Genomic DNA, 18,526 nt, shown 5'->3' on the forward strand with positions numbered 1-18,526 from the left:
CTCCGCTATGTGAGGGCTTAGAAAATATTCTTGTCAGAACCCTTTGGAAAAAATTGAAAACTGCTGTCATCTAGAGAGAGGAAAGGGCCATTGTATAGGGAATCAATAGTGCAAAAGCTGTAATTGTCCAAATAAGTCAGACACCAAGAGACAACTATTATATGTTTATCTCATATGTGGCAACTAAACAAATGAATAAATAAACGAATATGACCTGGAAGAAGAGAGATTTTGGGGGTCTGGGAAGGGAACTGGAGGATGGAATAAAAGGAAGAGGAAAAGAGAAGGGAGAGGGACATGATCGAAGCTTGATAGATGTGTGCATGGAAATGCCACAGAGAAACTCGTTGCTTTGTAAAGTTAATAGGTGCTAATAATAATAATAGTAGTAGAAAGGACAACATGGACTACACACTTCTGCTTAGTATTGGGAATAGTGAGAATGTGGGTTAGGGAATCTGGAAAAGTGTTATTGTTCTAAAAAAAAAAAGTACGGTACACATAGGTTGATCATCTCTGTGTTGACGATTTTAATTGCAATGTTTTTCTGTCAGAGACCTTGTGATTGATTCCTCCATTTTAGATTTCTCCCCCCTCCCTCTCTTCATCCCTCTTCCCCTTCCTTCCTTTTTCCCTTCCTTCCTTTTCCTTTTCCTTCCTTCTTCGCTTTCTTCCTTTCTTCTTTTTTTTTGTTTTCTTTCTTTTTCTTGCATTTCTCTTTTGCTTATAGACCTCTGTTACCTGTCAAAGTGATATAACCATGGACATATGGAATCAAATAAATATATTATTGAAAATTTTAAAAATGATACGAGGGTGAGATTTGACATCAAGGTTCAGAGCCAGCCCAAATGACTCTATTAGCTCTTGACTCCAATGAACCTGCAAAAAGTCCTGGAAGTAGCTGGGCGCCGGTAATCCTAGCTACTTAGGAGGCTGAGATCTGAGGATCATGGTTCAAAGCCAGCCTGGGCAGGAAAATCTATGAGACTCGTCTCCAATAAACCACTCAGAAAACTGGAAGTGGTGCTGTGGCTCAAGTGGTAGAGCACTAGCCTTGAGCTGAAGAGCTCAGGAACAGAGCCCAAGCCCAGAGTTCAAGACACATGACTGACAAAAAAACAAACAAACCTGGAAGTGAAAGTGTGGTTCAAGTGGTAGAGCACCAGCTGTGAGTGGAAAAAACTGAGTGAATGAGGCCCTGAGTTCAAGTGCCAGAATTAGAACAAAGAGAAAGAAAGAAAGAAAAGAGTACTATGTACATTAATAAAGCTCTGAGATAAATTATTTTAAATATTAAAAAGATCTTTGAAAATGAAAGCAAAAATATACTTCAAGAGAAAATATATACTAATTTTCACTGTGTAACTATATGTAACATTTTCTTTATTCAAGAAGGAAACACTGGAGTAAATTCTCAAAGTTTAATCTATATTATTCCCCAAATGTTTTCATTTTCTTAGTTTGATGCTATGATTAAAATTAATGTTTCTAACATTGCACATAATATTTTTAATACTCTTAAGAAAAACCTATTTCCTCCATTTTTTACAGATAAGCCAACTGAGACTCAAAGAGATTGTTGGCTTCTCAATTATTCTGTAACTAAGGAAGTTAAACAGCCATTACTCAAACTCATGTCTATTTGGTCTGAATCATTATTCAATGACAAATAAGACTATAACCCAGCAATCCCACTTCTGGGCATTTACCCGAACGATTACAAACAAGACCATACTAAAGCTACCAGCACAACTATGTTTATTGTAGCATTATTTACCATAGCTAAGATATGGAACCAACCCATATGCCCCTCAGTAGGTGAATGGATCAAGAAAATGTGGTATATATACACAATGGAATTCTATGCCTCCATCAGAAAGAATGACATTGCCCCATTTGTTAGGAAATGGAAAGGCTTGGAAAAAATTATATTAAATGAAGTAAGCCAGGCCCAAAGAAACATAGGTCCCATGGTTTCCCTTATCTGCAATAACTAGTATATGTCTGAGACAAGCAGAAACAGTCAGATAAGTTGATGTTAGGTGAAATGAACCCCAAGATAAGGATTCAAATTGTTTTTCTTTCTTGCTATTGTTTCTAATATATTTATAAAATATTTCTTTCTTGCTTTGTATGTCCCTCCCCAATGGTATAACCCCTGTTTTCACTGTATTTGATGTTGGTGTAATTTGTGGAGGGGAAGGGGAAAAAAATTGTTTAAATAGGGATACAAGTGAACCCATTGCAATAATGAGATGTACAAGACGTTACATTGAAAAATGAACTTTACAACTTCGGCAAGGGGCGGTAAGGGGAAACAAAGGAGGAGGCAACAATTTTTGATAAGAAATGTACTGATTACCTTACTCATGTAATTGTAACCCTTCTGTATGGTATTTTCACAATAAAAAAAACTTATTAATTAAAAAAAGACTTCCCTGCAGTGAGTGAAAACAGGAAAAATTAAAAATAAACAAAAATAATTTAAAAAAATAATTTAAAGTTCCAAAACAATTCAACTTATACTGTGGACAAGGAATTGGAACAATTTTTTTTAAGAAAAATGTATTTGAGGAAGTAGCTTCAACTTTAAAAGTCAGCTCAAAGCAGTAAATAACTTACAAAAATGGCCACATATTAGAATTATCTTTTGCTTTTTAATGATGCAGATTTTGATGTAAAACATTCAATTAGGGCTGGGAAGGTGGCTCAGTGGTAGAGTGCTTGTCTCACATGCATGAGGCCCTGGGTTCAATTCCTCAGCACCACATATGCAGAAAAAAGCCAGAAGTGGCACTATGGCTCAAGTGGTAGAGCGCTAGCCTTGTGCTGAAGAGCTGAGGGACAGCGCCCAGGCCCAGAGTTCAGCCCCTATGACCGACAAAAAAAAAAAGAGGTTCAGTTAGATAGAAGAAAGTTCAAAAGAGCTATTGTATATCACAATGCCTATCATTAATAACAATGTTCCATACTTGAAAAATGCTAAGAGCAGATTTTAAATGTTTTACTGTAGTTTTTAAGTATGCAAAATAATGCATATGATAATTGCCTGATTTAATTTCCTCACAATGTATCCATATATCAAAATGTCACACAAAGTGCATTGAGTACTTGCCTAGCACGCAGGAAGCCCTAAATTTAATCCCAGCCCTGAAAAACAAAATGAAAATACCACAGTGTAAATTATAAATACATGCAAGTATTACCCACTTTGGGGTGGGGGTGGGGGGCAGAGGCAGTACCAGTACTGAGTCTTGAATTTGGGTCCTGAGCCCTTCTCTTATTCTTTTAGCTCAAGGCAAAATTACTGAGCTTTTTGCTGGTTAACTGAGATAAGAGTCTTTCAGACTTTCTTGCCTGGCTGGCTTTGAACTACAATGATCCTCCTGAGTAGCTAGGAGTGAGCCCCCAGGACCTGGCTTCTACTTATTTAAAAACAAAACAAAATTTAAAAAAGGTTAAGCTCCTAAAGTTATGCTTTGTTGCCTCTAATTCAGCAACTTCACAAAGGAACCTGAAAAGATTATCTATCAAAAAGATAGATTCCAAGATAAATTTGGCAAATCATCAGATCTGAGAGCTTACTTTGAAGTGGAGACACCTCTGAATGTTAAAACATCCCAAATTCCAGTTCTCAGTCAGACACTACCTAGAAAGCAAGTTACCTTGTCAGAGTGACATGGTCACTGGACCTTGTTGCTTTTGTCTCTCAAATGGAATTAATTGTAGTAAATTTCTTATAGTATTGTATTAAAGATTAAAATAAATCAAGCATATTAACTAAACCAAACATATTTGATTAAATAAATCAGACTGATTCTCAACATTGAATAACCATTGAGTACTTCTTTGGGACCACTAGGTATTTGGCATGAATTCTTTAAAAATCGATTTATTCTTTTTAATTAACATGTAGTAATTATATTATTATATATAATGGAGTGATGTGGATATTGAATGGATAATTACTGTCTATTGACACAAACTAATAGCTTAAGTAGATGCAATGAAAGTTTTCAGAAAATCTAATGAGCCTCTGGCAATAAGAAATCAACAAAAGAAAATAGCAAAAGAAAAGCATTTTCTTTAAGAAAGAATCATACAAGTTTACCTAAGGACATGTAACATAGCTGAACATACAATTAAGCTATAATCTTTATTGTATGCAATTATTTTTTATCTTTGTATTATATATGTCTAACAATTATGTCTACCCAGAAATTAGTGAGCATGTAAAAAGCTATAAATATACATATATAAATTATATTAAATATATTAGCTATAAACATTTGCTTTAATAAAATAAGTTCCCTTACTTGACATTTATACAAACTAATTATATAACTACAACATTTGTTTTTGCCAAAAGTAGTATTTCAATTTAATTATGATTATGGATTTTATTTAAATTATTCAAAGTTTTATTTCTCATTTAATGATACCAACCATTGCTTATGTTGCTAACTTCCCCAAACATATGTTCATTCTGCAAAATTATCATGAAAAATATCCTTTAATTTTCTAAAATCTCTTTGAGGATTAGATCAGGTTCTTAGAATGTAGAACTCGGAGCTGTTTTTCTTTTCTTTTATTGTTATTATAAATGTAATGTACAGAGGGGTTCCAGTTGCATGTCAGGTAATGCGTACATTTCTTTTTGAACAGTGTCACCTCTTCCCTCATTGTCTCCCATTCCTTTCCCTCCCGAGTCCCCTCCCCCACAGGTTGAGTCGTTCATGTTCAACATAGTGTCTAGAGAGTATCACTGCTGCATGCATCACCCTTTGTCCCAGTTTCTGTGCTTTTCCCCTTCCCCTCCCCCAAACAGATAAACTTACGTACAAGACAAAAGGTAAAAGTGACAAAGGATTAAAAAAAATCAAAAAGCAAAATAACATAAAATCTTGTTTCCATTTCTTGGAGTTCATTTAGATAAACATCATTTTATATGATCATATGGCTATAGCTAGTGAATCTTTGTAAATCCTCTCCTAAGAATATCTTCTTTGGTCTCACTGTGTGAAGGTCTACAGTCCTGTATAATTGATCCGAGCTATGAGCTTAAGTCACATAAAACATTATCGAAATTTTCTCCACAACTATGTAGTCGTCTCTGAATGCTTTCTGCGGGAGCTCAATGAACACTCAGAGATTCTTCTCTTCATTTTGTTAACCATTTGGGTATTCTAGGGGGTGGAGCTGAGACCTTAAAAAGATATCTACCAGACTCTGAAACTGGGGTCTCATTTGGAGTAAAGATCTTGTAGATATAATTAAGGTAAGCATCAAGATGAAATCATTCTGAAATAAGGAAGATCCTAAACCCAATAACCAATGTCCTTGTAAGAGACAAAAAAGGGAAGACACATTTAGATACAGGGAAGAGGCTCTTTGAAGATGGAAGCAGAGGCTGGAGTTCCACTGCCTCAAGCCTAGGAGACAAAGAAAGACTTGGTCCTTGAGCTTGTGTAGAAACAGTGAGCTTGAAGTGTTTTTATTTCAGATTTCTGACCTCCAAAACTGAGGGAAAGAAGAGATTTCTGTTGACAATATTTGTGATAATTTGGTGCAGTGACCCTAGAAAACGGTGTGTGTGTTTGTGTGTGTGTGTGTGTGTGTGTGTGTGTGTGTGTGTGTGTGTGTTTGACACTAATGATGGGCTTTAATTCATTTAAATGTTGGTTTGGTTTGGTTTGTAGCTACCCTATGTTTATAGATATAAGCTCTTCTTTAGATAGGTTAAAGATGATCTGTCTGACACTAAAAACAACAAAACCAACCTTACTGTCCTTACCTGTTATTTATTTCTGCTCATAAAGTTACTCTTGGGCTTTATTTTACCTACTGTAGATGTGGCTGGTGGTTATTCTTACTCCATGCTTGATGCAATCAGAAGAGCAGTGATGGTTTCCAATATCCTTTTAATTAATAAGGTAAATGAGAAAGGCCTCACAGTCAAAGAAGTCTTCAGACTAGCTACTCTTGGAGGAAGCCAAGGTAATGACTTTATTTCTCTCTTACAAAATGTACAATCATGCTGATCTGTGTCCCAGAAACTGTGTAAAGATACATTGTAGTAGAGTCAGGGGAATCTCATGTTTATGAGTATCATGTCTCTTATGACACCCTCAAATTTTTCCAGAAAAGACTGTGTTCCATTATGTGGTCAAAGAATCATTTTTTCAGTGAATTTACTGTTGATCCCTGATTATACATGATTGTCATAGTCATAGGTGATACATGATTATCATCTCCTCAATGGATATTTACATTAGTCACATGCAGATGAATTCTTTAAAATGTATCCATTCTTCCATTGTATCAGATACGTGCTCTCTCTCAGCCTGTGTGATAATCTTAATAGTGCAAAAGATAATTATGTCTATTGAGCTCTTATTATCTGAAAAGGTACCAGGTAATGCACTATATTCAAGTCCTTACTGGAGCCTCAAAACCAATTATTTATTTCACAGAGAAGCTAAATGAGGTGTACATATCAATTAAGATACAATGTGCCAAGATTTGAATCAAGAAAATCTAATGCTAAGATGAATACTCCTACCTAACACCCCCTCCACTGTGTTAACCTATGCAAGTCTCTGGGTAGCCTCTGTGTTTGGTTTATGAATATATGGATAATAATCACCAAAGTCTCTTTAAAGGGAGAAAGACGTAAAATTATAATTAGTTGATATGCAAATATTGCTCATCAGCTTTCCTTAATTCTCAAGCTTAGCTGCATTTTTATGTGAAAAATGGAAACTATAACCATACTGCCTTAAGTTCTATTGAACATATAGTGCCTTTTTTGACAGTGAAATTACCATAAAATCAAAAGTAGCTCATGAGAAATCAAAATATGTAGACATGGATAAATGTAGAATTGTAAGGTAGAAATAGAGAGTGATCCAAACCAGTACTGTTGAAGAGCAAATTTGAGTGCTCGGGGTTACCATTAACACCATAAAAGGAAGTAATGGTTATAGTCCTTGCATTTCCCAAGGCCTTGTGGTTTTGTTTTCTAAAATTTCAAGTTTCAAAAAAAAAATTCTCAGTTTCAAGTCACCTATTCTTTCAAACAAGACGCCCTCACCTCACTCCACCATTGTATTTGCACATCTGAGTTTGGTTTGAGTTGTTCTACCATCTGTTTTCATGGTGCAAACAAGATGAATTTAAATAGTGCTCTTTTTATTCCAGGCTGTCTGTGATTTGCTCCATCAGGATCCTGTTACTGATCAAGCTCCAATGAGATAACAAGCAAATCATTTCCACCTTACTGTGTAGCTTAGAAATCTATATGTCTGGGTTTACACTCATGGAATTTCTGCTCCTTGGCTGGTGTCTCTACCATAGCCTGTGTGAAATTAAATGAATAGATCCCTGTTTAAAGTGTGACATTTTCCCAGTTCAGCCACAACCGTTACGCTCACTCTCTCAAAATCAAGATGCGTACACATCACTCTTAAAAATTAGTACAGCAAAACAGCATTTCCTAAAATGTATTCGAGTTGATCACCATCCCAGCTGAGTCCAATAGCAAGAATCAGAATTTACATTAATTTCTAAGTTCACTGAAAGGGTTACACCATTTTCTGTAAGTTTGTTCTCAGTTATTTCTATATACATTATTAAGCTTGTCTCAACCCTGGCAAAATGTACCTGGTTATCTGACCAGTTAACAATCTTAGATTGATTGTAGTCATTAAAAACTCATGCTGTCAAAGGCAAAAAAAAATGGTAGAGCTCCTTGGTGAAGGAGGAGGAAAATTCCAGTGCTTTTTCTATCACATGCAGCAATTTCCCACCCCTGGCAATTAGTACAAGTCACTTAACTGCTTTTAACATTTCTAATTATTTTCCCACCCTCTCTTGCTGTGAGGATTCTTCATTTTTTAAAAGTCTTTTCCCTTTTCTGAGAATAAAAGAGTTGCCCTGTAAATAATCTTTTAAGCACAAGTAAGGATTCTAAGTGCTCTGAGAATTGTCAAGTCTTCTGAATACCTGTGCAGAGAAATACAATGTGTCATATAACAAGTAGCAGAGAAAAAACAAACCTATTTGATGTGTTCACATTGGACAATATTCTGACAAGGATACAATGCACCAAACACATGTAAAAATTGAAATGAATAATGCTACACCTGAGCTCATTCCTTGTAGCCTGCTTCCCTTGTAACCACAGTGTCCTTGCTCAAATGAGAGGCTTTGAGGCTTCATTGACCAGGAAACCAACTACCCTAGTCTTCTGAAGCTAAAGCATAAGTATGAGAGATGCTTTTCCCAGGCACCCAGTAATTACATAACATGAATTATAGCTGTGAGGTAAACAAAGTCTATAGACAATGCCCTGTTTTAGGAAAGCCATTATTATCAGGCAAACCCAAACCAAACAAGCAAAAACCCTTTCAGTCATGAGGAAGAGTAATCACTACTAATATCGTCAGGACTCTGGAGTTATGAGTATCTGTTCACATTGAAACGTGAATTTTCTATTCAAAGCCTTTATACTAAGGAGTTCATGCCTTCATTGACACATAGGCAAAAAGATGATCTTTACTTATGTATTTGAAGTTCGTTCTGCTGTCATAAAAATAAATCTTGTCAGCTATTTCATGGAACAAAAAGAAGACAAAGGCAAGGAGTTGGAGTATTGGGGAGAGGAAGAGGAGGGACAAAGAAGATGGGCATTCCATTAAGCATGTTTCTTAGAGTGAAAAATGAAAACCAGATCAGCTGACTCTGAAGTGCATTAATAGAGCTGAAAGGAAGACATCATCAGAATTATGATCGTGATGAGGAAGGGAACTATTTTTATTCTCAGATTTCGCTTTCCTGTGCCCTCTCTGCTTTCTACAAGTAGAGGTCTTGTGGCATGTTGGAATGAGAGAATACTTTTCTGCCTCGCTATTAAGATACTAACGTTTTCCTCGTTCTGTGTTGGCAGATGCTGTCCTTGCAAGCCAGGATATCCGCCTGGTTGGACAGCTTGCAATACTGACTCTGAATTCATCTTTCCCCTTCTGCAGCATTGGGGCTGGATAATGAGATTGGAAACTTTGAAGTGGGCAAGGAATTTGATGCTCTTCTGATCAACCCCAAGGCATCTGACTCTCCTATTGACCTCTTTTATGGGGAGTTTGTAGGTGATATTTCCGAGGTAAGTCAAAGAAGCTATGAATAGCTTCCCTGAAACTGAATGAGTTCAATGGAATGCATCAGAATCTGAAATAGATTTGGTCATTATCATTCCATGACAGCAATATGAAGAATACTTGTAATAATAGCATCTATTTTTAGTGCATTTTGTGTATTTGAATGTATCTGTCTAAGCAGTCACAATATAGCTAGCCCCTGTTGAACACTTCATATATGTGCTAAATGGATGTGAGTTTACACACTTTCTTATATGATTTTGTTTAATTATAAGAACAACTCCAAGGGCCGGGCACCAACGGTTCACGCCTGTAATCCTAGCTAGTCAGGGGGCTGAAATCTGAGGATCAAGGTTCAAAGCCAGCCCCGGCAGGAAAGACCATGAGACTCTTATCTCCAATAAACCACTCAGAAAACTCGAAGTGGTGCTGTGACTCAAGTGGTAAAGCACTCACCTTGAGCTGAAGAGCTGAGGGACAGTGCCCAAGCCCAGAGTTCAAGCCCCATGACCAACAACAACAACAAAAAGAACAACCCCAAGAGAGATTAAAAACTATTAATAACATTGTGTTCACCCTATAGATAGTGAGGCTTAGTGAAGGTAAGTAATTTATTTCAAGACTCATAGCTAATATATTAGTAGGCTAATATATAAACTAATATATTATAGAAACTAATATATTAGTTTCAAACTCTGAATTTTCTAACTGCCAGAGGCTAGTCACTTGATCTTACGCTATTAAGAAAGTTAATTTTGTTTCTTGTATTATAAAATCTTTTCTGAATCAGAAGGGTGGTGTGTGACTGAATTCCCAGTACTGGAGGAAGGGGCATCATGAGTTTCAAGCCAGTCTGTCATACGTAAAGACTGTCTCCAAGAACCAAGCATGGAGGATATATGGATACATATATACCTATCTACACACGGAGTTGTGAATAAAATGAACCAATGCATTAATAATGATTATACACTAATAATGATTATGATATTTTAAAGAATTAATGTATAAATTAATATGCTTATGATAGTAAATGTGGTACTTTTAAGTGAAAAATGCTAGATTCTTGAAGTTATTGTATAGTAGTGAAAATAAGTTTTCCTCTACCACCTGGGGTTCAAGACTGAGGAAAAAAATTACATATATTTATTTATTGAAATGTTCACTGTCCCTGAACTTTTGCTCAAGACTACCACTTGAGCCACAGTGCCACTTTTGGCTTTTTCTGTTTATGTGGTACTGAGGAATCGAACCCACTAGAATGCTAGACAAGCACTCTGCCACTAAGCCACATTCCCAGCCTTTTCTTGTAACCCTTATTAGTATGAACTTTTTATACTAGGGAATAATGCCATTCTTATTGTCCTTCTTTTACTTATGTGAAATACTGGAAGAACTTTCTTAGATTGATTTCTTTACATAGTTCTGTCCCTCTGAAGATTTCAAGGTTGTATACCAAGAACTTTTTAGTTTGAGGTAAACATTTGTTAATAGCTAATAGGTTATCTTTGGTTGTTGTTGTTTGTTTTTGTTTTCTTTTGAAGACACTATTTATTTTTTACTTAACAGAAGTAGAAGTTTTTGTCATTGAAAAATAAATTTATTCCTGGACTTTGCCAACCCCTATTCCTTGTGAATTTCTTTTCTAAATATACTATTCATTATTTCTTACTACCTTTACTTTCCATTGTAGGCCATTATCCAGAAGTTTCTCTATCTCGGTAGGTAAACAGACACCTCTGTGTTAAATAAAATCGTTGTCTTTTTCTTGGGCATAGTTTTCTGTATGTCTATAGTGTATTAAGCTTTATGGTTGTTGATCTGCTTTGATTCATTGTTTTAGCAGTTCTCAAATTCAGGCCTGCTCATGGCACGCTATTTAAAGGTAATCTTTGAAAAAGGCACATGACCCTTAAAGCATATACTCATAAATCTCAAGCTGAGATATGAAGGGCAGAAGAGAAGAGAACTTCGGGTCTCACCCCCTTCTTCTTATTCTGTACCCCCCTTGGCCCTGCCCTGTAAGTACGCCGTGGATAGCAAAAGCACTTCCAACAGCTGCCTTAAATCCTGCCCCCTTCCAGAGAGAAACAGTAGGCAATGGAGAAGATTTCTCCCTCCCTCCTTTCAGTTAGTGAGTTCAGGGCTGAGTGACGGTGAGATGGAGAGATGATCTTCTATGCTGAATAGGATTCTGGAAAGGAAAACTTAACAAAACTCCTTTTCCAACTGGGCTAGAAAGGTAAGCCAATCTCTTTCGTTGAAAGGACAGGCACAGAAGGTCAGTGGATTTCCCCCATAGGTAAAGAATTCAGACCCTGATCTTCAAGTGGACTATTGATCATATCATGCTGATCTGATTGCAAACCACTTGAGAGAGAGAGAGAGAGAGAGAGAGAGAGAGACAGACAGACAGACAGACAGACAGACAGACAGACAGACAGAGAGAGAGACAGACAGACAGAGAGAGAGAGAGAGAGAGAGAGAGAGAGAGAGAGAGAGAGAGAGAGAGAGAGAGAGAGAGACTAGCTCTTTTCTTGGGTTTCCTCTCTTGGAAGTATTTCGTTTTGAATCCTAATCAGTGACAATTAAAGTAATGATTGACCCCCCCCACACACACACACACATAGCACTTTATAAATGATTCTTTGGCTTTTCTTTCAGGAGATGATCGAAATATTGAAGAGGTTTATGTGGGCGGAAAGCAAGTGGTTCCATTTTCCAGCTCGGTGTAAGATGCTGGAGCATCTACGAATTTCTCCTGGGATAAAATGAGTCTTCATCTCCCGTGATGGCAGGCTCGGTTAGAAAGTTGCAGCAGTACCTTGTTCTTGGATGACTCTTTCTGTGTCTACAGTATTCGCTTGGTAAATTGTTAGAAGGAAATGCACTGATACCCCTCTCTGACTGGGAGCTTTCATAGTCTTATGAAAATGTCTCCCTTTTGAGCTGTTCAGCTTGACTTTCAGCTCAAAGGAAAGATATTGCTAATGGTGTGTTTATTGTAATCTCAAAATAAATCTTTTCCATAGAGGGAGATGGTAAAAGGAAAAGATATTCCTATATGATTAGATACATTGGGCTATTAAGTGTAAACCTTAGGGAACTGAATATGAATCAGAGAGTATATTTTTCATGAGCAATGAGGAGTTAGACTGTGAACAAACCTTGGAAAATCATTTCAGATTGCTTGAAAATTATATACAGAGCATACTCATTTCAAAGAGAATTTACTGGGTTTAAAAATGCGTTTCTAGATTGACTTTGTGTTTTTGGAAATCTGCACCTAATGCAATTTGCATTTCAGAGACGTGTTCTTGTTAAGCTGGGTCATCTTTTGGGGTGGATCTCAGAAACCGAATGCCACATGTTGTTTTTAAAATATATATATATATAGTTCTGTGCTTCAAAGTGTTTGACAAAAGTTGAGTATAAAAGGTTCAAAGTCTCGTAGGGATATTATTCATAAAACTATATGTTATAAATAGTTGTATCTTGGTGTACTTTAAAAGTGTCTTAATATGAAAGTGTGTGATGTTATAACTGCTTCCATCTTATTAGAAGAGAAACAAATTCTATTCTCTGTTGCTATGTAGATTTGTTTTCATTAACCACGAGTACTGGGCACCCAGGAGTGGTCCAAACAGGACAGATTCCTTTGCAATGGTCTATTCTAACCAGAACAACACCCTAGTTGCTGGAAATGTTATGCTAATGTATCAGTCTGATACATTAACATTACATTAATGAATCAACTTTAAAATGTAGGACAAATCTTAAATGTTATTTAAAACTCTTTAGAATCTATATACACAAAGCACTCTATTTTTCAATTTTATTTAACTGTCTTTTCGATTTTTGTTGTTTTCCCCATAAATTAGAATTTCAGGATAATAAAAATTGTGTAGTCCCTTACTGTTTACATTAACAGAACTTACACATTAACTGTAGCAGACATTTGGAAACATTAAGCAAATTAAAGGGGATTTTAGGCATCCTAATTAACTACTATAGTGTTCTTTTTTTGAAACTGAGAAGGATGAATTAATGATAAATCTTTAGAAAGTATTGATGTGATTCTCATCTGAATCTTATAATTTTCTGATTCTTTTTCAAATACTAGAAACAAAAAATGGAGGGAGAATAGATTTTCATTATATATCATAACATTCCTACATTTTAGGTATAACTCTTTAATTTTACCATGTAATGGAAAACTTTACTACTAATTCCATATTTACAGAACTAAGAACATTATTTTTCTCTCTTCTGGAATATAAGTGTTATTTTCATGTATTTGTGCTAATTCGGCAGCCATTTGCCCAGGTACTTTTTCCTAATAAAAACACTTTTAGATTTGAAAATATAAAAGCTACATCTAAAGATAGGAATTGTTTTGTAGTCTTTTAAAAACACTAACAACAGCTTGTTTTGTAGGAGCTTAAGTAACTGAGCACATCCAATTTCTACTCTCAGTCTGTATTTCTAGTTTCTGAACCACGTCACATTTATCTACCACATTTCTCCTCATTTCTTTACAGTGCTAGTGATTTCTGCTCTATCTTTTGACTTCTGCCAAAAGCACTTGGATACAATGTCTTAGCCCTTACCACATATCTTAGCCATAACCCTCAGACTTAGCAGCTTTTAGATACCGTATATGGGAAGTGGAACTGGGGCTCAAAGTGCTAGGGCGCTAACTTTGAGCATAAAAGCTCAGGACAGCAATCAGACTCTGAGTGCAAGCCCCACGACCATCCAACAAACAACAACAATGAAGTAATAGATACAGCTGTGTGGGACTGCTAAGTCAATAGCTATTTCCAGCTTTTGCAAGTTTCTACACTTGTCCCTGCATTCATGTTGCTGTTCAACCTCTGTGTTCACTAGATTTAGAATTCACATGTGGTAATATAAGTAAGTGTAGTATCAGAAACAAGGATGTGGTCATCTACCACCACTGTGTCCACTGTTCAGTTTAGCCGTGATAGTATGCTAATGTCTGAATAACCTTTTGCATAAAAACAGAGTGTGTTGAGATGTTTACGTGTATTTTGACCTGTTTGAATCCCTTATAACTTAGCGTGTTTTCTTTGCCCAGGCTCAGTGTTCCAGTACGTTGCACAGGCTTTTAGTACTACAGGCATTTGCCATACATAGGCCAGATGTTCTTTGAAATGTTGCCTTTGCCTAATGTACTTTCTGAATTGTGAGAGGCGCTATGCTAAGCCAAATCTATCTGTCACTTGATGTTTCTGTGGTTTGCTCTCTGACACAAAAGAATTAAAATCTTATCAGTTCATCATCCTTCCCTCATACCTTTTGCCTCATTTCTCTGGTATTTTCCTCTAGATACATTTTTTTTCTTTCTTTGTTTTTTTTTTTTTTTTTTTTTTTTTTTGCCAGTCCTGGGGTTTGAACTCAGGTCCTGGGCTCTGTACCTGAGTCTCTCTGTGCTCTAGACTAGCGCTCTACCACTTGAGCCACCATGGCCACTGCTGGCTTTTTCTGAGTAGTTTATTGGAGATAAGAGTCTCTCGGACTTTCCTGCACAGGCTGGCTTCGAACCGGGATCCTCAGATCTCAACCTCAAGAATAGCTAGGATTATAGGCATGAGCCACTGGCGCCCGGCTTTCTAGCCATATTTTAAAAGATACAAAATATTCAAAAATACCTATAGAGGGAAACGTGGACGATAGAGATAAGGATGTAAGAGATCACTCTGGGCATTTGTGGAGACCAAGGAGATCTTTATATACTTCCAGCTGCATCTCCAATTGAGACTGTCAAAGGTTTAGAATCCAAGAAGATATTTTGGATCACGTCTTGTCAATGGGGGGGGGCGGTGCTTCCTAAATTAATGCTGCTAGCAGGCAGACCCATTCAATCTCTTTTCTAACTTCAGTGAAAAGGAAATGGTAGAAAAATCTCCCTGTACTTGGCTGATTTTGAAGTGTGCCCTTTGAATACTCATGTTGGCAACTGCTATGAAATCTTAGAGCATACAAAATGAGAGTGAAATCTAGCCGTGTGTTTTGAATCTTCACTTTTTTATCAGCCTTTTCCTATTTTTATGCTTCTTTTTTTCACTCTGGAACCAGACCTATGGAAAGCTTTAAAGACAAGCTGGAAGGCATGTTTTTCCAATCCTCCCTTGTGGTATCTACCTGGGTAATTCCCCAAATCAGATGCTTCAGAAGCTATTGGACATTTTTTCAAATTTGTGCATGTTATTAAGCTAATATTTTTTTGCAGGAAACCTTCACTTGTTTAAAAAGAAGGCCCTAAAGTTATTCAGAGGTAATCTATCTGATGGACAATCACTTGAAATTATTGTTAAGTTGTAGGGATAAGAATTTTAAGGTATTTTTTAAAAGACCTAAAGGAGCAGTTCACAATCTCAGATCTGCTGGTTGCTTTAGGTATGACTTTTGACCTGATCCTTTGCGAACGTCTCTAAAGGAGTTAAAGAAGCACACAAATGAAAGACATTAAACAAGTGTTGGGGACCTGGAATGAAGAGCACTGATTTGTTGAGGGTACTAGACGAAGCACAGAAATGGCAGGACAAAGGGTGAACTAATTCAGTAGTGATACTCACTAGACACTATTTTAAAAATGAACTAGACAACTTGTGGGGGAGAAAGGTTGGGAGGGAAAAGACTGGGAGAAAATGAGGAAGAGATGACACAGTTCAAAAAGAAATGTAATCATTACCTGACTTACATAACTGTACCCACCCCCTCTGTACATCACCTTTAATATATGTGTGTGTGTGTGTGTGTGTGTGTGTGTGTGTGTGTGTGTGTGTGTGTGTACATATATATGATACTGATAGATGCTGCTGACATTGGACACCATGAATATTTCACACACTTCCTTTTCCTTCCAACAGTCTTGAGCATGAGGTGGAGAATGCAAGAGTTAGTTTGTGGGTCAAGTCTGAATTTAGTAAAACACAAGTCAAACTGGCCAATAATGAAATAAAAATGTAATTGTCAAAGGACCTTTCACCGGCCTTAGGGCTTAAGTGACCTGAATAACAGATGTCATTCTTAATTTTTCTGTTCTAGAAGAGTGATTTTTCTGTCCATTCTTACTCAAAAGCCTGTCAGAAAGCATTCTTTAGTGAAAACCACCGTATACTGTTGTTGAAATTCTTATTGCTGCTTTTAAGAATGTGTGTGTGTGTGTGTGTGTGTGTGTGTTGTAGTCATGGGAACATTTCGCTCTCAGTATTTGTATAGTTTGCTTCTTGTTATTATGCTAATTGATCTTCTTTGTGCTTCAGAAAAAATAAATGGGGTTTGTGTTCACATTATTTTTTACATTGTGAATTTTCTTCGGTGTCACTGTGAATTCTATGTCTGCTAGAAGGAACATGAGTCTTTAATGTTTTTCTCTTTTTAGCATGCTTTAGTAAAAAAAAAAAAGAATATTTTAGTTGTGGACAACATTCATTTTCCATCCTATAATAGTTAGGCATAGCTTTTTAAAATTAAGCTATAAGGTTCATCCATGTAGGACCAGATTGCTATTGCTTTTGATTTCTCCTGCTTTTAAAGCAACAGCCTAGACTAAGAAATGCTTTTTCTTCAAGCCATCCATTCACAGGGACGCAGAAGAGACAGTTTGAAGAGGGAAATTTGCAGCTACCAGTGCCTACATGTTTAAAAATCTGGGAGATCTCAACTAAATAATCTAGTGGTCCATCTAAGGTCTTAGAGAAAGAAGAGCAAACCAAACCCCAACAGATAGGAGGAAAAATGGAAGATGAAAATTAGTGCTGAAATTAATGAAATAAAAGCTAAAGAAACAACACGAAGGATCGATTTTTTTAAAGTTGGTTTCTCCCTTTCCCTGAACACTATTGTATTTTCTCTATTCTTTAGTTCTAACACAAAACAGACAGTCAATTTACAAATTCATCCTCAATGTCTGAGTGAATTGTCAGAGAAGGCTCTACGTGGTTTTAGGGACTCAGCTTTTATCTTCTTTCTTGCTGAGTCCTCTGATAACTGTAGAATGTACTGGAAATGTAATATTCTAAGAGAACGAGGAGCTACCCAGGCTTTGTTCTTATGTATCCTTAAAGAGATTTGTCCTGCAGTGCTTTAGCTTAGCATGTCCCGTTCTCTCAAGTCTAAAGCCATGTATATAAAAATGGATCTTCATCATGTACTTTTGAAGTCCTTGAACTTTGACTTAATCCACACCGGGAAGATTTCTTGATTCTCGTGGAGTGGTTTCAATCCTGGTATTGTCTTTTACTGCCTATCTGTGAGTATATAATAATAAAGTTATTTCATTTAGTTTATTGTGTGATTTATTTTATCTCACCAGACTCGTGCAAGTGATAGAAACTACAACCAAAGATACTGTGGGCGTGTGAGACTGCTTTGTACAACTTACTAAACATTTGTTTTTGTCTCTTAATTTAATCTAGCCAGGTACCAGTGGCTCACATCTATAATCTTAGCTTCTCAGGAGACTAAAATCTGAAGATCATGATTAGAAGCCCACCTGGGCAGGAAAGTCCATGATACTCTTATTTCCAAAAAACTACCAAAGAATCAGGAAGTAGCACTGTGGCTCAACTGGTAGAGTGCTAGTCTTGAGTAAAAGAAGCTCAGGGACAGTGCCCAGGCCCTGAGTTCAAGCCCCAGGACTAGCAAACATAAATGAAAAATAAATTAAAGTAAGTCTTGCAATAAGGTGTTTCAGGAGTTGCAGGAGTCTGTGAAGAAGCCACGGTGCTAATGGAGCAGAACTCATATATTACTGTTACCAACAGGAACTGGTTTTATGTTGTCTTAATTGTGTTTTAATTTTTCTTGAAATAATAAAGGGGGAATATTCTTTGTCCACTAAATAAGAAGCATTGTAAAGGGTAATGCATGTGTTTTTCCATTAGCCCAGATATTACTTCATACCTTCAACCCTACCTCTAGTGTAGATCTTCATTGCAAAATAACCTGGAATTCATCTGTATGTCGTAATAGTTGAATCTCTGTTTTGGACTTACAAATGTATATGGTGAGTTGAATATGGAGAAAAGTTGGTTGAGAAATTTTACAGTGGCAAACAAGCACTTTCTTTTTCTTTTTGTTTGCTCGCTTTTTAAAATAAGTCACAGGGCTTGAACTCAGAAGCCGGGCGCTGTCCCGTAAGCCACAGCACCACCTCCAGTTTTCTGGTGGTTAATTGGAAATAACCACTGACTTTCCTCCCCCAGCTGGCTATGAACCATGATCCTCAGATCTCTTCCACCTGAGTAGCTAGGATTACAGGCGTGAGCCACCAGCACCTGGCTTGAATGAGGACTTTCTATTCATGAGTACTTCCTTCTTAGAACTGTGCCCCCCCC

General features: G+C 36.7%; 1 protein-coding gene across 3 annotated transcripts in view; it reads left to right on the plus strand.

The window, feature by feature from the left end:
* Positions 1–17,471, plus strand: part of Gda (guanine deaminase) — an 81,057-nt gene extending 63,586 nt beyond the window's left edge. For all 3 annotated transcript variants that reach the window (XM_070035746.1, XM_070035747.1, XM_070035749.1), the window contains exons 11-14: positions 5,854–6,000; positions 9,033–9,163; positions 10,852–10,879; positions 11,823–17,471. In XM_070035746.1, coding sequence (XP_069891847.1) covers positions 5,854–6,000; positions 9,033–9,163; positions 10,852–10,879; positions 11,823–11,893 — 377 coding nt within the window. In that variant the 3' untranslated portion in view covers positions 11,894–17,471. The remainder of the gene's footprint in view (positions 1–5,853; positions 6,001–9,032; positions 9,164–10,851; positions 10,880–11,822) is intronic.
* The last annotated feature ends 1,055 nt before the right edge of the window (positions 17,472–18,526 follow it).

Source organism: Dipodomys merriami, unplaced genomic scaffold (assembly GCF_024711535.1).
Source record: "Dipodomys merriami isolate MVZ:Mamm:240054 unplaced genomic scaffold, mDipMer1.0.p SCAF_26, whole genome shotgun sequence".
Lineage (NCBI taxonomy): Eukaryota > Metazoa > Chordata > Mammalia > Rodentia > Heteromyidae > Dipodomys > Dipodomys merriami.